Source organism: Bombyx mandarina, chromosome 09 (assembly GCF_030267445.1).
Source record: "Bombyx mandarina strain Sakado chromosome 09, ASM3026744v2".
Classification (NCBI taxonomy): domain Eukaryota; kingdom Metazoa; phylum Arthropoda; class Insecta; order Lepidoptera; family Bombycidae; genus Bombyx; species Bombyx mandarina.
Window position 1 is genome coordinate 13,102,534 of NC_143216.1, and position 25,855 is coordinate 13,128,388.

Sequence of the window (25,855 nt, forward strand, 5' to 3'; positions counted from 1 at the left end):
AAAAAAAAAAAAAAAAAAAAAAAAAAAAAAAAAAAAAAAAAAAAAAAAAAAAACCGATAGTCGTGTTTTGGCCCTCGTGATGATACATTTCGAACATTTCCCATAATAAAAGTGATACTTAGGTACAGTGACACTCTTTTTGTTGATATTAATTACATTCACACGATTTATATCTCGATGTATACATTGAGATAATTACGTATCTAAAACCTAGATATTTTAACAGTTTAGCTAACGCGTGATTTCGACTAAAATGCTCAGCACATTTAGAACATTCAGAATTGTTATTTTAAAACCAGGATAAAGATTGTGTAAACAATTTATATTTAAAAAAAAATATTCTTCCATCCAACAGGTTCCACTTTAACAGGAAAAGAAAAATTCCCCAAAACCCCAATGCCGCCACCCACCTTGAGATGTAAGTTCTAAGGTCTCAGTATAGTTACAACGGCTGCCCCACCCTTCAAACCGAAACGCTTTACTGCTTCACGGCAGAAATAGACGGAGTGGTGGTACCTACCCGTGCGGACTCACAAGAGGTCCTACCAAGTTACTTGAGCAGTGTCACTATTATCTAAAGTTACACTATAAAAAGATTTAGATAAACTATTAGGTACATATGGGTACGATAACACCATCCACACAGCCGAGGATAGACAGAGCTGGTGTAGAATAGTCCAGGAGAAATTCAAGGAGTAATTCAGGGAGGCCATGACCCTCAGCTTTAAGGATTAATCGATGCAACGAATACGGCAATCATTTTAGGAAAGCGGAAACCGGAAAATTTCTTATATAAATTCGGCAAAAAACTGAATCCCTCAGACAATATTTGCAAGAAACCTTTTTTGTGCTCCGAACTAAGTTCCGAATAACAACATTCTGACCGTCTGCAGAGCAAAAACAACCTCGGTTGGAGATCTTCCATTTGTCGTTACACTATAATTTATTTCGACAGATTGTATTAGTTTTCGAATTCGCTTGCGTAAGCCCTCGTGTAAAATTAATACTTTCAAGACAATAATAACCTATTACTAAAAACAGCTCTAACTCTTCCAAAACAGATTTATTGGTGTGACGTATTGTGAGCCCACACGGGTAGGTACCGCCATGCATTCAATAGTACTCTCGGGTACGTACCGCTGTCAATTCAATTCAATATTAGAATATTAGATGAAGTCATCGTGGCCTAACGGATAAGACGTCCGATGCATTCGTCTTGACCGATGCACCGGTGTTCGAATCTCAGGCGGGTACCAATTTTTCTAATGAAATACGTACTCAACAAATGCTCACGATTGACTTCCACGGTGAAGGAATAACATCATGTAATAAAAATGAAACCCGCAAAATTATTATTTGCGTAATTAATGGTGGTAGGACCTCTTGTGAGGCGATTCGCCCGGTCCTTGTGGATTGGGTGAATCGTGACAGAGGACGCCTCACTTTCCGGCTCACGCAGGTGCTCACTGGGCATGGTTGTTTCGGTGAGTTCCTGCACCGGATCACAGCCGAGCCGACGGCAGAGTGCCACCATTGTGGTTGCGACCTGGACACGGCAGAGCATACGCTCGTCGCCTGCCCCGCATGGGAGGGGTGGCGCCGTGTCCTCGTCGCAAAAATAGGAATCGACTTGTCGTTGCCGAGTGTTGTGGCATCGATGCTCGGCGACGACGAGTCGTGGAAGGCGATGCTCGACTTCTGCGAGTGCACCATCTCGCAGAAGGAGGCGGCGGGGCGCGTGAGAGACGCACAATCCCGCCGCCGTCGAGCGGGGGCCAGGGAGGCGGATCTCGCCCAAGCCCTGGCCCTCTAAGTGTTTCGGGTCCCCCTCACATGTCGGTCTGGGGACCGGCGAGGAGGGCCTAAAAAGACGTCGTGCAAGCTGCTCTGCACGCGTTTTACGCAAGAGCATCCGGGTGATGGAAGGCCGGCTATCCTCGACCCACGCTGGTTCTGGCCCAGCGGGGTATTCCGTAGGGTAACCCACTCTAACCGGCGCCATCTAGGCGGGCTTCGGACAGTCTGCCGACCGAGAGGACTGGTGGTCGTGGCGCCGACGACCGCCAGTCCGGCGTCCCGAGGGGGAGGGCGTTGGGAGAGATGTGCTCCGCACTAAACGCTTCACTTTCCCCCCTTTGCCTTGTCATGAGTTCTGTCTCATGCGAGGTTTGGACGTTGGTTGTTGAGCGACAGGAGGTTTTAGTCAGTTCGACTCTGACATACCCCGCCCAGTATCCCCAGAAAAGGGCGGAAGTCCGGCGAATTCCTCCTGAACAAAAAAAAAAAAAAAAAGGACCTCTTGTGAGTCCGCGCGGGTGGGTACCACCACCCTGCCTATTTCTGCTGTGAAGCAGTAATGCGTTTCGGTTTGAAGGGTGGGGCAGCCGTTGTAGCTATACTTGAGACTAACTTATAAGGTGGGTGGCGCATTTACGTCGTAAATGTCTATGGGCTCCAGTAACCACTTAACACCAGGTGGGCTGTGAGCTCGTCCACCCATCCAGCAATAAAAATAAAAAAAAATATTATACAATTAAGACTTCGAAGTCGTTTCTCAAAATAGGTGGTGGCATTCAATTTGTTTATTGGCTCTGGTTACCATTTAACAATAGGTTTACAACAACAGTTTGTCCATTTAGTGAAATAAATTAAAAAATATATTGCATCTTACTTCTTACAAATCCCCGCTAATCCCTAGCTAACGCCATGTATTTATAAATTTACGTAACATTCGTTGCACTCAATTCAAATTTACGTAATAATATTCCAACTCTTTCAGAAACTACAATAATAACCCAGTGCTTCTCTTTTTACATCCTATATATCATTCTGTCCCGTTCTTGTGTAATATTGATCTAATTTAGAACGAAAGATCTATTTTTACCGCTGACTATCGCATTATAACTAACTATTAATCTTCAAAGCGTAGGCGTTTTAGTGAAAACTACAAATGAACTAAGTTTGTTATCGAAGATTTTTCAAATATAATCTCAGCAATTGTTGTTTATATTGCCATCCACTTATTACAAAGATTACTGTTTTTATTAAGCCTTCAAGTTCAAAATCTTGTCTAACTTGTCGTACAGTGTAATGGCGTATGGATAATTGTGAGCCCACACAGGCAAACACCACAAACCTATTTCTGCGGCGGAATATTGCATTGTATTTTGAGAATTGAGACAGATGCTAATAATAATATAATTGGGACGTTGACCTAATTATTTGGGGTGGGTTTTGGCAGCATGCGTTATGCTTTCGTATTAATAAGATTATTTGGTTTTCAAGATCTGAAAGTACTTGTTTCTGTGTTGTTTTTACTAACGAAGTCGTAAACTTTGTTATGTACTTACTTAGTAAAAAAAATATGATGTCATCGAATCATAAATACTAGGAAAGTTTTGGATTCCGACAGCCCTAAACTTTGAGTGGTAGCTTGATCTTATCTAGATTTTTTTTTAAATGAATGTTTTTCAAACGAAAACATACATCCTGTACATGGGTTTGCTGTACCCACACCATAGATAAAATCTTTGGATTCGTTGCAATTGTATGGAACGCTGGTGCTTTTAGGCACCACAAGCACCGGTCACCGTCCTCGTCGAATCCGTCGCTTGCGACGAAGAGCTCGATGAGCGAATTAACCCACAGATACACCCCACTAAGTTTCTCGCCGGATCTTCTCAGTGGGTCGCGTTTCCGATCCGGTGGTAGATTCTGCGAAGCACTGCTCTTGCTAGGGTCAGTGTTAGTAATACTCCGGTTTGAACCCTGTGAGCTCACGTTAGGGTGAAGCTGAAATTGCCTCTCAAGTCTATCAACATAGGTAGGAAAAAAAAGTCAATCTATCGAGTGCCTTTTAAATATCTCATCGTTCTTTTTGTTTCTATGTTAGATTTACCAATTTTTTCCTTTTAAAGTCCAATTCTTCTGCACAATCAAAAAAATATAAAATAATTTATAAACATAACAATATTGCAAATTTATGATAATTTTAGAATTTCAGCACGGAATGTGAGGAAAAATAATTAAATCATAACAATATGAACTCATTTAATATTTTATTTATTATTAGAAATTATTTTTAAATAGATTGATTGTCCGGTATTAATTAGTATAAACCTCATGAATTCAGTCCATATTAAAAAGCTCATAAAACTGTATTAATTAATTACAAGTATGGACCGTGATGCGTGTTTGTGTACAGAAAAGCAATTTCACAGGCGCTTGTTTGTGCACAGATAAGACTCTTTAATAACCTCCGAGTTTGAAGTAACACAAAGATATATTTTTGTAGATAAATTGGTGATCAAGTCTGTTCCCTCACCTATGACAATTTCAATGTTTTTTTTTTCATAGATGGGTGGACGAGCTCACAGCCATCTGGTGTTAAGTGGTTACAGAACCCATAGACGTCTACAACGTAAATGCCGCCACCCACCTTGAGATATGAGTTCTAAGGTGTAAGGTAAGTCTAAGTCTAAGGTATAGTTACAACGGCTGCCCCACCCTTCAAATCGCAACGCATTACTGCTCCACGGCAGAAATAGGCAGGGTGGTGGTACTTACCCGTGCAGACTCACAAGAGGTCCTACCATCATATAGAACCATCGTATAGAACATAAGAATATGTTATCACGAATTTCTCTACACTAGCCTCCGTTGTGGATCAACACGCGTGTTTGCCATCTCTTGGCAAATAGTAGAACTAACAAGTAGCATAGATAAACAACAACAATTACCTATAGTCGGATTTTTTATTAGACGAAGTAAACTGACGTTTACTGTGTTGTCAGTTTTTGATGAAATAAAAATAGTGTTGTGACAAAGTGAACGATTGAAAAAACTCCTGAATTAATGAAATTGCCTCGATTGTCTAGTGAATAGTTAGTGTGCCGAACTGCCGATATCGGGCACGGGGTTCGAATTTTAGCCGTGCTTTGTACATACCAACGAGTTTTCGACGAAACATTATGTTCCTATGGTATCTACCTGTACTGAATACCGAGTGTTTTAAACATTAAGAAAAACATTGCGAGGAAGCTTGTAAGACTGTCCTATTTCCAATGCATCATATAGTTGAAACTATAGATGTATAAAATATAACAATTATAGGTACATAGGTAATGAAAATAAAAAAACTGATTGTAGTTACATACTACTAGTAACATATTATTATATTGGATCACTTTAATACAATTTTATTGTAAAATATAAATAATATTCTTTTATAGTTTGAAATTAATGATTAACTCTTCACACTCATTGTTCATTTATGTGATTGAACGAGAACTGAACGCATCACTATTACTTTAAATATAGCAACATTATTTTACAAAGTGACATTAGCTACTGTCAGCTGGCTTCGTCTAATTAAAAATCCGACTATACGACTTTACTTAATATAAGTACTTGATGGGTTTTTTTTCTGAATCTTGAACATTAATTTATTGAGTTATTATAGAAAATTACTTGCTGTTCATATGGAAGGTGAATGTGAAGAGAAAGGAACAATAAAAATATAAAATTATAAAGAAAATTATATTTTATTTATTCCTAGAGTAGAAAATGCAACTTTTCCTTATGAAATACAGGTATTTACGGGTATTTATTATATATTCATTATTTATTGTTCAAAATATTCCTTATTCAGGTACATCTGTTAAAATTAAATTATCCAACCATATGTAAATTTTATAATTAGATACAAAAAATACGTTAAATGCTTCGTATGACGGAAAACAGGCTTTACGAATTTTACCATTTAAAAATGTCTTAACACTGATATTTCGACAAAATGTTCAAATTATCTTACCTTTGCGTTAATATTGCTCGCTTCCCACCCTGATCTAAAACATCATTATTTTGTCATACCGTCGACTTGTATTAATTTCCCCTTCATTCGGCAATCCCGTACGTAAATAGATAGATTCTGAGTTCAAGTTCGTTCAACCCGTTTTTTTTTGAAAAGCTGATATCCTTAGGGGCTATTTCAGCGTAACCCTAACGTTTGTAGGTGAGCTCACGGGGCTCAAACCTGATGACGTTGCTAACACGAACCCTAGCAAGAGCCGTGCTTCGCAGAATCTACCACCGGATCGGAAACGCGACCCACTGAGAAGATCCGGCGAGAAACTCAGTGGGCTGTGTCTGAGAGTTAATTTACTCGTCGAGCCCTTCGTCGCAAGCGACGGGTTCGACGAGAACGGTGACCGGTGCTTGAAGTACCTAAAAACACCGTTAGTGGATCGGGAGGATCCGAGATGACGTGTTTTGGGCGACGTCGACTGCTTTCCATTCTGTCCGCAGGATCGGGAATGTAGTTACCGGCGGCCACGATGAGAGGGTTCTCGTGTCGTGCCGCTTTATCGAAGTGGCGCATCGACGCCGACTGAAGATACTTACTGATGGACTCTAAGTCCAGGTCGTCATGGAGGTCGACGTTCCTGACGAACCACAGGGCTCCGACGGCTATCCTGCAAAAACGGGATTAAATAATTTGGAAGGATTTTAAGTGAGTGCGGGCCGCGTGAGCGAACACTACACTTGCATAGGTCATGACGGGGCGTATGCAAGTTTTGTAGAGTGTCACCTTATTTCTAAGGGACATTTTACTTCGCCTACATATCATCGGGTAGAGACGTCCTAAAATGAAGGCGGCACGGTCGCGTACCGTCTTGATGTGAGGGCGGAATGTCATCCTACTGTCGAGGGTGACGCCTAAATATTTTACCTTCGGGGCCCACGGTATGGGCTGGTCGAACATCGTGATTGGGCGAATGGCGCAGGCGGAGGTGTTGACGCGCCTAGTCGGGAGAGGGTTTCAACCCGTTTCATACGATAAATACATGGTGTTGTAATTTTAATTTGAACTTTAATATTTCAAACACCTGTTTTAGTAAAGTTTTACAAAACATTTCCTCGAATTGAGATACCCGCACTGTAATCACCAGCTCACTGAATCACTAAAAACTAAGTGGTAATTTATTGTTATTTTTTCCTCCTTATACCCTTAATTAGGGAGCCTAACGAGTTATTTTCTTTTCTTTTTCCCCTCCCTAGTGGTTGGTAGCTTAAGGAGCTTTTCCAACTATATACGGATTGGTAGGTCAGCTCACGAGCTTAACCTGAGAGAATTGCTAAACTGACTAGCAAGAGTAGTGCTGCGCAGAATCTACCACCGTATCGGAATCACGAGCCACAGAAAAGTTCTCGCGGGAATGTCATTGGGCTGGTTCTATGGATTAGTTCGCGTTGGCCAACTCTTCGTCGCAATCGACGAATCCGACAAGGAGGGTTACTGGTGCTTGATAAGCCTAAAAGCACCTATAGCGGATCCGGAGGAACCGAAAGGACATGTTTTGGACGACCGCGGCTTTGCTTTGCGCCGTCGCCTGGGTCGGATATCTAATTAGTAGCGGCCACGATAACAGGGTTATCGTGTCGCGCCGCTTTATCACAGTAAGGTACTGATACTTCCACAAGATACTTACGTATCGGTTCTGCATCTGAGTCGTCGTGAAGACCAATATCCCTAACGTACCATGGTGCTTCGACAGCTATTTTACAACGGGATCGGATGATCTGGAGAGTGTTAATGTGTATACGGGCCGCGTAAGCGATCTTGAGGTCGATAGGTCATGAGTTTATTTTCTAAATTAAGAACAAAATTTATAATATTGAAAATCGTTAACTCATATTTTGAATCAATAACGTACGGTAATAAAACTGAGAGCAACGAGAATAATTATTACATTTGTGATTTGAGGGAAAAATTAAAGGAAACACGTGTTCTCGTACCAACGACCTCAATAAATGTAGTTTATTTGAAACGTTACATAAAACATTTCAGATCGCCACAATAAATTCGCGAAAACATACGTATTACTAAATATTATTGTGTGAGTGAATAAGAGTGAAGGAAAAGATATTGAGTCAGAACTGAATCATGTGTTACAAGTTCAACTTTATCAGTTCTACGAATGTGTATATAAAAATATTATTATTTCGAGGTTTCTCAGGTTTCGTCCTAAGTGTGTTTAAATATATAAACTAGTTTTGATCAATAAGAAGTTTTTTGTGTTTATTTTAGTATATTAATTGAATATTTATTTCATTTGAAAAGTTTGTGTACATTAACGAATCTACTGGAAAGCAAACCGGAGTTTTGGTAATTCCCTGAATCCTGTAGATGAATTTAAATATAACATTCAGGGCTCTGGCTTATAACTCTATATTAACAAACCCACGCTATATAACTGTTAACACACGAAATCCGTGATAAACTCATGTTTACCCAGCCAACATAGTGGCAACGCGTGGACGGAATTAGCAGAATAGGACTGCTTTAATTTTGTACCACCTCAAGTCTCTTTGCAGACGCCAAAATTCGTGATTTCTACGATACAGTGCAAAAGTAAATCTTCAGTAAAACAACCTAATTTTAGCTAGCACTAAAAGCATCCTGAAGTGGTTTCTGAGAGGTCGTATTCTACAACTTCTTCGGGAACTCACAATTATACTCTAAATGTGTTTATAGTAAATAAATGTATTTTTAGTTTACAACGTACATAGCTAATAAGAAGATTGTTTTATTCATTTGGAACGTTAATCGGTCGTTTTTGGCACTTGCGTGAATGTTTCTAACATTGGACCACAAATTACAACAGGTGGAGCCCGAATCTTTTAATCTAATGAATGTAGTCTACATTCGCATAGAAGTAAGTACACATGTGTAGTAAGAAAACTAAGTGCGATCTTCAACGGTAAATTTAGTTTTAAACTTACAATAGACAATTAATTCATTTCTGTGAATTTAAAATTTTAAACTGATGTTCTCGTGGTATGTTTCATTTAAAAAAAAGAATGGAAATAAATTTCTCTGGATGGTAAATATCCATAACTATATTATAAAAATATTAATGGTAGACAGCACGTGATGCGAATAATAATACAGATCGACCGTGAACGAAAAAATTTAAGCAATCTCGCAATATCCACAAAAATTGAATAAATCCAAAATGTCTAAACAAATAAACTGAAATAATAAAGACGGGACAAACCGTCTGATTATTTTCGGGGCCCATCGTGAAAATTTCACGAAAATTTGACCGGTGGTGGCCGTTTCCCGGATATTTTATTCGATGCTTGTTCCAATTAAGCTACTTTAGAGTACAATAAAGATGTCGCGTTTTACCTACCTACTACAATTAGCCTCTAGGGTCTATTCGCAGGGTGTGTAGGCGCGCTCACGTGGCTCTGTCTGAGATAATTTGAGAAAAGCAGGTGAAAATACTAGCTGCTATTGTGCTAGCGGAAAGCTACTGTTGATCATGTGACGGGTAGCCATCGTACGACACAAGATATTTTTTTACAGATGCCTGAATCTCGCTTACAACATTTTCTAGATAAGCTTGCATATACTTAGTCTGGCCATAAATACTGTTACAATTAAAAATAAACAAAATATTACATTTGAATTTGGAATCTGTCATTTTTATATGATTGCTCATTGAGTTTTCGCATTTTGGCGCCAATACATTGTACAATATTTTGCGATATTAAAATGGAGTGGGGTGATAAAGAGAACCGAATCGCTGTGGTTGCATTACACAAAGTAGGTATGGAGCCAAATGCAATTTTTAAAACTCTCCATACGCTTGGTATTATTAAAATGTTTGTGTACCGGGCTATTAATAGGTGCAATGAGACCTCCTCTGTTTGTAACAGAAAAAGATCTGGCCGTCCACGTAGTGTTCGTACGAAAAAGGTGGTCAAAGCAGTAAGGGAAAGAATTCGAAGAAATCATGTCCGAAAGCAAAAGATTTTATCTCGGGAGATGAAGATAGCACCTAGAACCATGTCGCGTATTTTAAAAGATGACTTAGGACTTGCAGCCTATAAGAGACGTACTGGTCATTTCTTAACTGATAATTTAAAATAGAATAGGGTGATAAAATCGAAACAACTACTGAGACGGTACGCAAAGGGAGGTCATAGAAATTTTTACAATTGAGCAACATTTTAACAAACAAAATAACCGTATTTATTATGCTCAAAGCTCTAAGGAAGCTTCCCAATTAGTCGACAGAGTGCAACGTGGGCACTATCCGACTTCAGTGATGGTTTGGTGGGGTATTAGCTATGAAGGAGTGACTGGGCCATACTTTTGTGAAAAAGGTATCAAAACATCGGCACGAGTGTATCAAGATACCATTCTTGAGAAGGTAGTGAAGCCCCTTAACAAAACCATGTTCAATAATCAAGAATGGTCCTTCCAGCAAAACTTGGCGCAAGGTCATAAAGCTCGGTCTACGCAGTCTTGGTTGGAAGCGAACGTTTCGGACTTCATCAGAGCTGAAGACTGGCCGTCGTCTAGTCCCGATCTTAATCCGCTGGATTATGATTTATGGTCAGTTTTAGAGAGTACGACTTGCTCTAAGCGCCATGATAATTTGGAGTCCCTAAAACAATCCGTACGATTGACAGTGAACATTTTTCCCATGGAAAGAGTGCGTGCTTCTATTGATAACTGGCCTCAACGTTTAAAGGACTGTACTGCAGCCAATGGAGAGCACTTCGAATAAGCTTTTTATACTTTAAATTGTTTTATATTTATGTATTAAACTAACACACTGTAAAAGTAATAAATGTTATTTGCAATAGATTTTATTTTTATTTTTAATTGTAACAGTATTTATGGCCAGACTAAGTATACAAGTTCCAAACAACAACATTCGGACCGTCAGTCTACCGAGCAATATCACCCGCTCGGTAGAAGATCCCTTTGTCTTATATCTATTTCCCTACATCATCATCATTATCATTGCGCAGATGTTCACTGGGCATAGATTTCCGCCGAGATTCACCAAAAAAGCGATCTTGCATTGTCGATATCTAGTAATTTCCCGTTTGATCAAAAGGCACTTTCTTTTTTACATCTGCTCGTAATATGTATACCAAATACCAAAGATTATTTGAACAGTCTGTTCGTGAAGACAGCAAACGGCGTTCATGAGTACTGTCTATATGCACTCTTTTATGCAAATACACAAAGCTCTCTAAGTTCAACGGCACTGCTCTAAGCTGTTCTCTTCGAATATTGCAGTCGTTTATTTTAATCAAAAAGTACATGGGTAGTTTTATTAAAATTTGATTACTCCCATCAATAGTAAACTTAGTTACAATTTAAGAAATGAGATAAATAGTTAATATTTACCAATTTTAGTATAAATAAGCTTCATTTCTTACCAATCTAAAGCAAAAAAAAAAAAATGTTTTTTAACGGAACATTGGGCTTCGAGCGCTCATCTGAAGCCATAGTTATCACTGTCGGGTTAAATGCATCCGTAACATTAACACTGTCAAAAGGCCCCTAACTCTGAGAAAGCCTCACTTTAAGCGTGGAAACTGAGATTAATGATGGATATATGGTATCTATGGGCTCCTGTAACTTACTAAAACCAATCAAATCTCGAGTTCTTCTTAGTGTTATTGGAACACTACAATAATAATAGCATTGGAGGACGTCTTTTAATTATAACGAATTATTTCATTTTTCCAATACAATTCGTTTACACGTCAAATCCTAGGATAAAGAGTATGTAACGCTTCAGGAAACTTCTGATATTTATATGTATATATAGACGTCGGCGAAACACTCTACTAGAACCTCGCCTAAAGCGTCTGTCAAAAGTTTCCTCTCAATAATAGATAGGGCTGCCGGCCATTCTGAAGAGCTATACCTTTTTTATCGCTGGAGAGTAGATTACGGATACGCGGCCATGAAGACACGATAATATGAAATGCACAACGACCTGTATGTGGGTACCTTTTAACTATGTATTTGTAAAATTATTTACTAATAGGATACTGAGATTGAAGCGTATCATCTGAACCAGGTACGCTTAATCTATACTATTATTTATATAAATCTACAGTGGTTTTTACGGATGTTCCGTTATAACTACTGAACCATGCATCCGATTGACTTGAAACTTGGTATCCATGTAGAAAATACAAGTATCTAATGGATAGGCTAATATTTATATGTGTGTTAGACTCCCTAATAATAATGACAATAAATAATAATGTTAATTTTAAATGCCCAGCGAAGCGGGAGAGTACGGCTAGTTTAATATAAGAACTCAATTCAATTCAACGCATAAAAATTACACGAAAATGAATTAGGTACTTTGATGCTTTGATGTGACTGATAATATAAAAACAAACTGTCAAACTTAAATATGACAAATCCAATACATACTAGTGATTTTTGCTCCCTAAGATTCATATTAATAAATTAAATTAGTCACAAAACGAATTATTTTCGAACCAAATCAATTCTTATTCGGTTTTTTAATACTTACGATTCCAAAGAAATGTTCTCGGTGGGATCCTTGGACGCAAGGGATCTTCCCTTGATCTCGTCAAGTCGTAATCTCGTTCGTAACACAATCGCTCCGGGACATGAGCACTCCGCTGGAAAATACCTCGACGAAATACCTCGATATTTACGAGCATACGAGTTACCAAGACGCTGAAAATTGTTGAGTGTATATCGAAAATATTCGTATTCCTGCATAAATTGCTGCAAGAAATGCAGGTTTCTTCAATTATGATACCAATATCAACTAAAGCATTAATCTATATATATAAAAGAAAGTCGTGTTAGTTACACTATTTATAACTCAAGAACGACTGAACTAATTTGGCTGAAAATTGGTGAGGAGGTAGCTTAGAACCAGGAGAAGGATATAGGATACTTTTTATCACATTCCTTGGACATAAAACGTGGTAACTATAACAAAACGTAACTGACAGCTAAACGTAATTTCTATGGTTAATTGTGTTAATAATAATTATAGTAGAATTTTGAAGTTGACTGGTTGATGTGTTTGAAGCAAACCGTGTGGCGGAACAAAGTTCGCCGGGTCCGCTAGTTCGTAAAAATTCAAGCTTTTAACTAAATTTATATATTTGAGTTCAATACAATCGATAAGGAAAAATATTCGGTTTATTCGAACTAGTTATTAAGAATCGATTCAATTGATTCTAGTTACCAGCCTCTGTTATTAGATTTTCTTCGGAGTAATCGTGAAAAGTAAACTGTTTACCTAAAGCCAAGGTTCATCATTCTATTTAACATATTAATAATTTTCTTAACTTTGTGATTCCGCTGTGTTTAGATGTAATACAAAAACAGATCAGATTTAATTTAATTTAATAATGCTTGATTTAACCATATTTCGATCATTCCGCCTGGCAGCTAGTTTTATATTGTAATCAAACAAAAAGGTTGAAAACGATAACTTGAAGTGGCAACGCAAAACATTGTAAACAATAAAATTTAAACGTGCTTAGTTTGATTAGAGTTCATTTTGACTTTGAAAATAAATTAGGGTTACATAAAGAAAAATGGTGCGCGTGCAACTTGGGGCACCTAAAAGAAGTGAAACTTCTTTTGTGGTGTGTTGTACTATTGTGCTTTTTTTCATTTTTCATCCTTAAATAAAATCTCTTGTAATAGGGAATGCTGTGTATAAGAGGTCGCACGGGTACAAGGTCGAGTGGTTCGCGAGACGCTCTGTCTAGTTTCTCACTCTCGCTCTTCCTAAATTGTATCTTTTCTCTCTAGCCGTAACAAATCTGTCGCGAGTTAAATTTTACTCTCAACGCGCCTAAATAAGTTTTACTTCAAAAAAGATAACGGAACTGGTTTTCTCTTAACCAATCGATTTCGGGTTTTTTAAAAACACACGAGTCATTCGTTTACAATAGTAAATTAAGGTCATAAATTTAGAGTTAACGATGTTTTTAATGAAATACGTCTAAAGCAAAATCTGTTTCCGATCTAACTACAGCAATAAACACCAAATTATCTGGATATCACCGGCTAGGGCGTACTACTCTTTCGCATTGCCACGGTCCTGGCTATTTTAACCGACACCAATAAGGAGGAGGTTCTCAATTCGACTACTATGTCTGTCTTTCCTCTGTATTTATTTCTGGGTGAATTGATTTTGATGATTACTTTATTTATTAGAAAAAAAAAATATGGAATTCTATTTTCAAATTCATGCATTTGTTTATTGATTAGTTTTTTGGTTTTCCGAAATCTAATTATATCTATTTCATGTGTATGAATATGGACACAGTAAAAATACGTGTAATTAAGGAACACAAGTTCAGTCGCGTTAGCAATGCCGCACAAACCGCTCACAACATTAATGACTTGTACGGAGTGAACATTACAAACGAACGCACAACTCATTATTGTTTTGAAAACTTCGGACATGGAATTTTTTATCTAAAAAACAAACGCGTGGCTGCCCGAAAACAACGATAATGGAAGTTAACAATAATAAATCTGACGCTGAGTTAGCAGTAGCTTTCAATGTTAGCATCAACACAATATTGATCCATTTGCGTCGAATTGGTAAGGTAAAAAACTTGATAAGTGGACACGATCTGTGCGCTTAGTGCGAGTTTCTTAACATTCTCGATAGCGTAAAAGTTAAGTCAATTTTGTATGCAATTGCTACAACGCCTAGCGGCAATCGTAAAACAAATGAGTCGACTATTATCAAAGGCGGCAATCTGACTTTTGGACAATGATTGGTAAATCAGAAAAACGAATTATTGACTTTGTATTCCATTGGCAGTCACAAAACTCTTCGGAACGACATCTTAGATAAATAACAGGTTAACTATTAACCTTTATTTAATGCAGGTTTTGAACCGTATTCTTTGAAGGAGACGATTATATTCAAATAAATCTGTATTGACATATCAATAAAATTTTTTTGTCCAAATGTACAGATTGCCGCCTTTGATAATAGACGACTCAAATATGAGCTAACTTTTACGCTATCGAGAACGTTAAAAAACTAGCACTAAGCACACTGAAGGATCGCCAGCGCGACGAGTGCGTAAAGGCATGTCTTGCGTTGCTTAACTTCAACTTTCTGTATACTAAACGGTAATTGCGTAGGTAAAGACGTTATACCATTAGATTTACTCTAGAATTCCACTTGGAATCTCAAGTTGTAAAAGAAACCTTCTATTAAATATATACATTATACGCTAAGGCTAAGCAAAACCATATTCATTGGTTCGTTAATCTACCAAAAAAAATCCTTTATAAATATTTATACAATAATTAAACTCTTGACCCTTTCGTATCGAGATGACCTATTTTCTTTTTACACAATCTCCAACGTTGAAAGGAAAAAGGTTCCTTCCACAAACATGACAGATGTTTAATAACCGTCAGAAACCATAGACAATAAAGAACGCAGAATGTTTTTGTTTGCTTTCTATACAGCGCCTCTAATATCTTTATATGTCGGGTATTTCTTTTTCGTTTCTTCGTTTTTCTTTCTATCTGCATAATGTTATTATTTGTTTCTTTAGATTTTAGTGGTCAAGCATTTGTTTTAGTACATAAATCATAAACATAACATGAAAGTGATTTAGAATAATGATGAAGAACAATAAAAAAAAAGTCTGAAACGTAAGCAGTATTGTTTGTTGAAAAAATATTTTATTGCGTAACATTAATCATCAATCATGAATTGAATTGAAGTCATTGTGTCATTGTGGATTCTATTTTGACCACAAACATTATTAAACAGCTTAACACAAAAAGGCCTAAAAGGTTACTAGAATAGGTAGAGGAAAAAAGAAAAAGAACAGAGTCGTGTCACTCAGAATGAAACTGTTTTTACCCTGTCATTGTGAAAATTATTTGTTGAGTGTTTCAATAATTATTATTCGAAAGGTTTTATTGACTTTTATTGCAATATACTCCGTTCCACCGAATACAAATCATAACGGAATTGCCGCTCAGCCATCCCTGGCGCCGTCAAATTTATTTCACTATTCAACGATTACCATGATTCCATGTGGCTGTTTCAATACCCTTTTCTTTGGGATAGAACAAATTCAAAGAATGCTCAGAACAGATACCAACTGCGACACATTAGAGTCGCTTTCTTCATTACGATCCTTTGTTTATAAAAGAATGAACAGACATGAGACACTCACGCCTGTACAAACATACAGGTCACATGCCTACATAACGTTCGGTTGAAAGACGAGATACAGGCTGTTAATGAACATGAAACAACACGTTAATACATTTAGAACAAACTTTTTTTTTCCTACCTATGCTGATAGCCTTGAGAGACTATATCAGCTTCTCCTTGACGTGTAGGTGAGCTCACTGGGTTCAAACCGGGTGTGTTGCTAACACTGGCCCTACGCATGATGAATGCGGTAAAATATTAACTAAAACAATTATTAAATTGACGGCAGATTGATTAAGAATGTTAACTGGTGGTTGGGCAAATTGTGAGCCATATATTATATAACACCTTATATTTAAGATGTGAGCCCCAGGGGCGAATACCCTGTCAACCATTTTCTGCTTGATACTTCTAAGGGGCTCAGGTTGGGCAATATTATTGTACAAAAAATGATGACGTCATAAACATTAAAACAACGATAGCACTTAATTGAACTGTTTCTTAATAAAAGTACAGTTTTTGTTCTACACCATCAGTCAAGTATGTAACTATTTAAGTAATAACTATGACACGTGCCGAGGTTTTTTTTTTCAGTTCCATGTTAACTCCCACTTTTCATTGCACGCAATATGTGTAATTTCTATAGTAGGTAACTGAACTGAGGTTGATAGTCCTAAGATGAAACAGCATCCTGAGGTTAGAAATAAAAAAATGATATTACCCGCCAAAAATAAACGTTTTAAACATACTCTTTTAAACACACACCTTTTAAACACTCTTTGTGCTTTTATAAATTATCTTATCTAAGTGCAATTACTTTTTGAGGAAATTTTCTTTCAATAACTTCAATACAAGTAGCGTCTTGGGTTACATCTATTTTGTAAACATTCTCATAACACGTACAACAAAACTTATTCGTACAGACCCAGATATCGTGAACTACAAAAACTTGTACAGCAACTTTCCTTTTTAGTTCTACTATTATTACTTATATTGTGTATTTCCTTCTAACAAGACATCCTCTTTTGTCCGCAGGTAATAATCAATAAGTAGCCTTTGTTTTTCTTTAATGAGAAATACCACAAACACTTAAGCGGTAAGTATGATGCAGTCTAGGACACTATACAAACTGCAGTTGTACTTTAGAACAAATTTAAAAATAAATATTTTATATACAGAGTTAATATATATAATATAGTGATTTTTTACACGAAACACAAAGGGAAATTTTTTGAACAAAGAGAGTGGATCTAAACGCCTTATCCTTTGTGTTTCAACGCCTCTTCAGCAAAACCTGCCTAGCCTTCAATCTACAAGTCGCTCAAGAATAATGCCTACTTCAACTGTGAACGCTCAAATCAATAAGGTTCGACCTAACGCGGTGCTTTTATTTACTATGACACGAAAAATACTCTGACCGCGTTATTATTTCGCCTCCGGCCTGTAACATCCGAAACGGGGAAATGCGCCTACTTTTTTCATCTGCATCTAGCGGTTTACAATCGCGCACATGTGTAACGTATAAAGCATCATAAATCCAATTTCGTGTAAATTAATCATGACTCTTAATTTTATTAGGTTAAAGTTTGTTTTTGGAAGCTACGTTTTGGAAGGTACGTCTTTTAGACAGTGCGCACAATCCCGTTTATTTTGCCGCGGCGTTGGTCTGCCCGTGCCCGTACTTTGCGGGGTCGGAGTCAGTCAGTCGCTCGCAGACGTCGGCCTGGGAGGTTCGTGTTCGTTAGTGTTGTAAACCGACCGTGTATTTGTGACACAAATTGTATTAGAACATGTGCTGTGCTGTTTAATGAAGATGACGGGTGAAATTTGCTGCAGCAACAAATGGTATGCGTTTGGTGCGCGTAGCTGAACTGGAGCGATGCACTTACGTGTTTTGCTCTCGCTCGAACGGACTGCCGGCATGAAGGGCCAACCGGTTTGGTGAGATCTCCTGCCGATCCGTATTCATAAAATCACGTGTAGACAGTCCTTAGAGCCCCCTGTAGAGTGAACGTATTCTCCTTCAGTATCATCAAAAGTGCCTGCTAAAACTCGGAATAGATAATGCTTATCGTCGCTTATATTTTATCTGTGTCTAGAATAAAACGCCTAGGTCATTTAATCATAGAAAAAAAAGGACAACAAATTGTTAATACATTTTTTACAGTTCAGATAAAAATATTTTCATGAAATTAAATTTAATGATTAGAATAAAATTCCTTGAAACTAAAGACTAAGGTTCTATGACAGCAAAATTATTATACATACATTAATTAGGATAAAATGTCATATTTGTATTCATTAAAATAATTCTGGGACTTATTTTTTTTGTCCTAAAGCGTACAATATAAATATTTAAGGAACAATAAAATTCTCATTGTACCTAATATATGGATATAAATAGATTAATGGCTGAGTGTAATTAACTATAAAAACAATTTCATTGATGAAATAGTTACGTAATATTGTAATATACATTATCGCTGACAGACAGTCCGTCTGTAATTATTTATTTAAAGTCCACTTTGTCTATCACGCAACGCATAGGTACCTTCCAACGTTTTGACCGGCATTTCAAAATACTCAATACCGATTATTTACAGTTGCTCCAGCTAGTCTACTGCATGTCAAGATTTCAAACATCCACTTATTCTGTAGTCATAAATTTGTCTTTTCGTTGATTTTTTAATGCAGTCAAACAGAGGAGCTCGTTGTCATAGACACCGACCGTGAATTTGAAAAAGTATCAATTGCACTGGAACTAATAGGTATATACCACCCTTCAAACTAGAACCGGCCTTTTACGCGGTAAAAATAGTCCCACCCACTAATCCATGCTCACTCTCCCTACCTCTGTAAGAACTAACTTACCAATAATAAAAAAATTGCTCGCAACTACTTAATTTTATTCATGATTCAAATGTGTGTCTTTTGCTATGACGAACACTATACTATAATAGTTTTAAGGTTTTATATGTTATAATAACTGCGCGTTTATAATATCGCGTTAAAATTTTACCTGTCCAAATAAAAATACACTCGTATATATTTTTACATTGAAAATTATGAAGCGACTAAAACCAGCTTCCGTCTATTTGCTTCCATTTGCATTACGTGCAAATAGACATGTCTTTATAAAAACGTGACATAATATTTGATAATACATTAAATTATTACGATTTTGTCAATATAAACGTGGAAACTAAAAATATCATTATGACGATTTATACAACACGAAAACGAGGATGTAAATTGAGACTTAAAAAAAAAAGTAAAAAATCACAGGAATCTGAAAGTCATTAGAATCTCAGGTCAGGCAAATAGGAAACCGATAATTGAAAATTGTTGTCACACGTAACAATTTTGGTTGGGCTCATCTTCATAGCGTGTAACGTCACTAGGGGCCAAAATAAACGACAAGTAAACCATAGATTATCACTATTACCTACACAATGTTTACCCAAGTGTGTGGCATGATGCGTTATGCTTAGTGTTTAGCGTGACATGAAATTTTTTAAAATTACTTATCACATTTTCGTTAACTTTATTAGAATAAATATTTTAATAAACATGTTTCTCCGCTACAGTAATCGAGTGGTCTAATTAAAATCCTTAATAATAATTCATGTAGTCTGCAAACAAAAGAAATATCACATTAACACCTTCAACTTGTTTTTGCTTGCTAACCGCAATATGTCTAATATTACACATGCTGATAGAAGAAAACTTTCTCTCCGCTTACTTTCTACTGATCAATTAGAAATATTAGTAATACGTATGGAATAAGAAACGTTACAGTCTAGAATTGAGAAACGTAAGGTTTTGTTTTAGTCTAAATTAATTAACGAAAAGTACGCTAGTCGAAGAACAGTGATTGTAATTCTCTTTTACATCCTTAGAGTTTTCAGCATTAAGCAAGAAAAAACGTAATTTAATAATGATTATTTCAATTCAATCTGTGTCAAGAAAACAGCTATTTTTTAAAACTAAAAAACTACTAACTGAAGTTGAAGGACATATGACAAGTACCTTTTTGGTCCTCTATAATCTCCTCACAAGATTTTTTTATTTATAATAATCGCAAATTCGTTGCTGAGCGATTTTGTTTGAACGATAGCCTAAGTAAACTTTCTAGAGGAAATCTGTTTGCACGAATAGTCAAGTGCCCGAGATAAATTCACTCTAACAACGAATTGTCGTGATCCGCATATAAATTCTATGTCCTTGTTAATAAATTGTGAATCACTTTCCCGGGTCATCACTGTTGCGGGCATAAAATAGTAACGTTTGAGTATCATGTGATGCTTACATTATATGTATGGCTTTCATCTCATAGCTCTCAAGCTGTTAATATTCGTAGTCTCTAAGTACTCCTCTCAATAAAATCGATAGGCCCACTTGTAAGGGAAATGCTGAAAATAGAGGCGCCACGTAATGTGCTCATCTTGGAATACGTTGAAAGGAAAAAAATGAACAGGCATTTCAGAGCCCGAGCGGATTGTGAGAAAATGACAATGAAATTCCCTTACGTTAAAGACAATTTAGGCAAATTCCGCGAATGATCTTCACGTGGATATATACTCAGTGCGAAATGAGGTTGTGAATTGGATTTATACACGTGTAATCTCATTTAATATGTGTTCCGGGTAAATTCTATTAAAACTTGCGTTAATAGACTTTTTTTATTTCTTTTAATAACATTTCACTTCAAAATAGACGGAACAATTAAAAAAAAACGCATTGGTGCTCCACGGCAGGAATAGCCAGGGTGGTGATCCCTACCCGTGCTGAACCAAATGACGTCTTACCACCAGCTTAGATACTCTTCAAAGGAGTAGGACCTATTTAAAGAACTGACCGATCTGAGTGATAATTCATTAAATTCGTAAGACGATAAGTATATTGAATATTGTAAACGTTATACAGAACCCCGGAAGAGAAGTACCATTGTCTGCCTTTCCTTTGCTTCATTAAAATGGCCGCCGGATCTCAGCCATTGTTTCCGACCCATAATAATAATGTATATTGTGAAATGTTTACAAACGATCTTATTTCCACGACTTTGTGTTTTACACTCGTAACTTACATAAAATCAAAAATCCTAAAAACTTTGCTTTAAGGAGATGTGTTTTTTAGCAGAGTGTCAAACGTAAAATGTGATATTAGAAAACATTTTAACAATGATCGTGGAAGTGAGGAACATAAATTAAATCCCACTTTTCTAACAGTGCGTGGACATCCAATGTACTTGTATTTCTCATGTAACCAATCTCTGAATTTTTTATTACATTAGAATAGTAGTGCGACCCGGTGTTGATTGGTTATCTTGAGACTTGAGGTCGAAGACTCAATTGTCTCATATGGTATAACGGTGGTTTGATTTTTAACAGGAACAAATGGCTACTGTAAGGCTGAAATAGTTACAGTATACGAGGGATTCTAAGCGAATGAGAATACACAACAGAAATTTAAATGGGCGCCAGAGTATTATGTGCCAAAACAAAGAAACTCTGTCCTTTTACGTAATTCCGTCGGCGTGTCGCACAGAAATCGTCGCCCAAATATTAATTACAACGTAATGACGCAAATAAATCTTTAATTAGACTTCGATATCAAAAACAGACGTAAGTGACAACTGAAATAGATATTCCGTGGCCGGGGTCACACAACGACTGACCTCTTTCGCACTCGATCGAAGTTATAATCGCAAAGTTTAAAGTGTCAAACGGTAAACATCTATTATAACATTTACCGTTTTCGTAGTTGTCACGATTGAGGATTTTCTACGGGCTTCGCGAATGGCAGCGAATAATTAAAAAGACTTTTACGATTTAATTTCGCTTTCGTTATTTCGATTTTATTATTTTCAATGCTACGAATACTTTAGAGCTTTCGTGAGCACATACGATCAAGGTGTTGTTTATTATACGTCGGTAGTTTTGTATTGTGCTAACTAATATTGGTTACTGATTTCCCAATACATAGTTCAAAATCCATCTTGGTAATTAATGTTATAGTCAGAGCTATTTTACGAACACAGTCAATTGACTGTCAACAGACTGGCAACTTTAAGCTTTATAATTGTGCCTTATGTCTATGAGTTACGATAACCTCATAACACCAGATGAACCGTGAGTATGTCCACCTATTATTGCAAATTAAAACGTGTCCTCAGATAATATTATAAAAAGTTATATTATAAACAAAAAGATATATTATTACAATCTATATCAGTTCGGTACTATGGTAGACGTATCCGGAAAGATCCGGTATGAATATTTTGTTTATTTTATTCTACAACTAAGCATCTTTGCCAACAAAATCACTATATTAAAATGGTATATCAAGATATGAGGCATCCTTCATAGTTTGCCTAATACCACTTAATTCCCAATTAAAGTACCCAGTAAAGACCTCAAACTCGCTCAAAGCGGACGGCGTCTATGATGAGATTAAGATAACGATTATCTCATCACCAAGCATTGCAAATGCGTTTGTACCTATACATATTATAGGTATGTACAAGTATACCCCATCAAAAACTTTTTATTCTAAAATGAATCTAAAGACTATGCCCTTTGAGCCTAGCCTTCGATTTTACAGCTACGAGCTTTGGCAAGCATATAGAAGCTCCCGGTCACGGCAGCAAACAAATCATCAATGCGCGACCTTTGAGTTCATAAACAGGACAATAAATTAATAATATCTAAAATTGTATTCATAAATAATCTTTATTTTTATTAAACATGCTGGTTACCGGAGCCCATAGAAACTAAGAATATAAATGCCGCTACCCAACTTGAGATATGAGCTCTAAGTCTGAGTTCTATAGTACAACGGCTGTCCCACACTTCAAAACCGCAAAGCATTACTGCTTCACGGCAAAAAACAGACAGGAAAGTGGTACCTACCCATCCGAGCTCATAAGAAAAAGTAATTGTGAAATTTTATTCGACAAAGAAAAGTACAGATTTTTTTTACATAAAATACCGAAATGATTTTTTTTTTTTTTTTTTATTTATAAAATTAGCCGGATACAAGTCCATTGGCCACCGAAATGATGCAAACAAAACGTTGCCAGAGTATAAAAATACAGATACAATTTTACGCACGGTAACTGTAATCAGAACTTTATCGTCGTGTGAATGATTTAGATAAATGGTGCACAATATCCCTGTATACAATGTGGGTCTAATATACCATAGAGGTCAACGACTTTGGGCGTCGCATTGTGGAACGTAATTTGAATATGTTTTTTTTAAACAGTTTTATTATTGGTGCAATGTAATAGAACAAGGAAAAAGTTTGATTCTGCTTTTATAATTTTTTTCACTGGTGGTAGGACCTCTTGGGAGTTCGCACCGGTAGGTACCACCACCCCGCCTATTTCCGCCGTGAAGCAGTAATGCGTTTCGGTTCGAAGGGTGGGGTAGCCGTTGTAACTATACTGAGACCTTAGAACTTATATCTCAAGGTGGGTGACGCATTTACGTTGTAGATGTCTATGGGCTCCAGTAACCACTTAACACCAGGTGGGCTGTGAGCTCATCCACCCATCTAAGCAATAAAAAAGAAAAAAAGAAAAAACGGAAATATGTATATCATAACTGGCTGACCCGGCAGACTCAATCGATAAATAAAAGACCTAAACTTTTGTATAAAATAAACTTAAAACAAACAAAATGAATCCGTCCGACGCGACGGGAGACACATAAAAGGGAAAACATAATTGTTGTTTTTATTTAATTCCGAGAATTTTCATATTTATCTGCCTTTTAAACCTTCTCTGGACTTCGCTTATTAGCTTAATCGGTCCAGCCATTCTCGAGTTTTAGCGAGACTAACGAACAGCAATTCATTTTTATATATAGAGATAGAAGAAGAAGATATTTGCTGTACTTTAATTTCAATATACTGTAACATAAAATACATTTACGAAATGAGCGACATAATCACGCGAGCAATTGTTTCTGCTGCAGTTGTCAAGCAGTTCTGTATTCCCGTCGAAGATCAAAATAACCATTGTACTTATCACACTTGTAACTACTGGTGGTAGGACCTATTGTGAGTCCGCACGGGTAGGTACCACCCCCCTGACTATTTCTGCCGTGAAGCAGTGCGTTTCGGTTTGAAGGGTGGGGTAGCTGTTGTAACTATACTGAGGTCTTAGAACTTATATCTCTAGGTTTGTGGTGCATTTACGTTGTAGATGTCCATGGGCTCCAGTAACCACTTAACACCAGGTGGGCTGTGAGCTCGTCCACCCATCTAAGCATTAAAAAAATAAAAATAAACTGCATATCGAAGGGTGAAAGGTTATTTAGCTTAAGCGACAATTCTCTCCTAAATTGGACGATAGCGTCAAAACGCCTACCAGCATTATCAAATACCTAAACAGTGACGCTCTTCGTTCAAAAAAAAATCAATGAAATTGATGTGTAATAAACTGAATAACATTTTGTTACGTTCCACGCACGATATACCACACGTGAACACTCTCACGATGCGTACCTATTGTGACTTTAGAACGGTTGCCAAAACTTTATATCTACGTAGAATTGTGTTGTCTTTTATTTTTGTCACGAAACTCTATCGATGACGTCACGCTGTACCGGACACTTAATTTTCGTAATCCAGGTTAATTGTAAAAAAAAAAATATATTTATAAATACGTTATTTAAAAACGCTTTAAGGTTTAAATGTTCATGTTTATGTGTATTTAGTGCGAATTCTATAAGCCAAACCAAAGAAATTTATAACTTAAATGTAAAAACCATATTATTATGTAATACTACTTTTGTAAAAAATTAAAATGAGAATATGAAATCCGCAAGGCCGCTATGATTATAACATCATACCTATGGGCGTGTAATGGTGATATTATTAGCGTATTCATTTAGAATCAATGTAAGGAAATACGATTTTATTTTATTTATAGCATGTCAAGATTATTCTTCCACAAACGTCCTAAAAACAACAGTACTTGTAAAACACGAAAACTATCGAATAAAACTCGAAAATGTAAAGTATGCTTCTTGATTGATCACGTTATCATCTTAATTTAAACATTCGAAAGACGTTAACCTTAAAATTATTTACGGATGGTTTTTCTGAACATTAAAATCAACACTTTTTTATTTATAAATAAAAAACTTCAATATTTCCTTGGATTTCTTAATTAAATAACATGAATAGATTCAGTAATAAGTACACGTGGTTTTATGACGCTTATTAGAAGAGCAACAAAAAGTGAATGAGCACACACATAACCTATTATACAAACGTGAGAAAAAACAATGTAATTTTGATCACCTCATCGGTCTATTGGTCAGTGACCACAGGATTCGGATTCTGTTACCGCTTGGAACCAGCGCCTTTTATATCTAGACGTTCTTGTTATTGTCACAGACGTCACGTGTTCTGAATACAAGAGTAAATTACAGATAGGGGCTAGGAGCCGTAAAAAGAAAATTCCATAGTTGACGTGTTAAAAATTACATATTATATACGTCGTCATCAATAGCCCGCATTCGGCTATTGTTGAGTCTCTTTCAATGCGCGACACTGAGCTATCGGGTCTTCTCATTATGCCAGCTTGATGTATTTATTTCAAGGTCGTCATTCCATCTGACCGAGGACACCCACCGGAGATCACGTTAATTTAAACAGTTGAAAACTACCTTCATAAAATCTTCAAATAATCCTACGCGGAACTTCTTGCAACACAACAAATTGTACAAAAACAAACATAATAAACAAAAAAATAATTAAATCAAACATTCCCGTATATCTTCACGTATCAAAATACGTTTCAAAGTAATCCGTTATAG

At 36.7% G+C, this 25,855-nt stretch overlaps 1 protein-coding gene across 3 annotated transcripts in view; it reads left to right on the top strand.

Annotated features, from left to right (window-relative positions):
* Window positions 1-25,855, top strand: part of LOC114242160 (uncharacterized) — a 111,592-nt gene that overhangs the window by 25,588 nt on the left and 60,149 nt on the right. Inside the window, exon 1 of one of the 3 annotated variants that reach the window (XM_089730023.1) lies at window positions 17,716-17,870. The exons of 1 other annotated variant lie outside the window; for it this stretch is intronic. In XM_089730023.1, coding sequence (XP_089586149.1) covers window positions 17,833-17,870 — 38 coding nt within the window. In that variant the 5' untranslated portion in view covers window positions 17,716-17,832. Of the gene's footprint in view, window positions 1-17,715; window positions 17,967-25,855 lie in introns of those variants that run through there. One more of the 3 variants, XM_028173217.2, reaches the window with a different exon arrangement.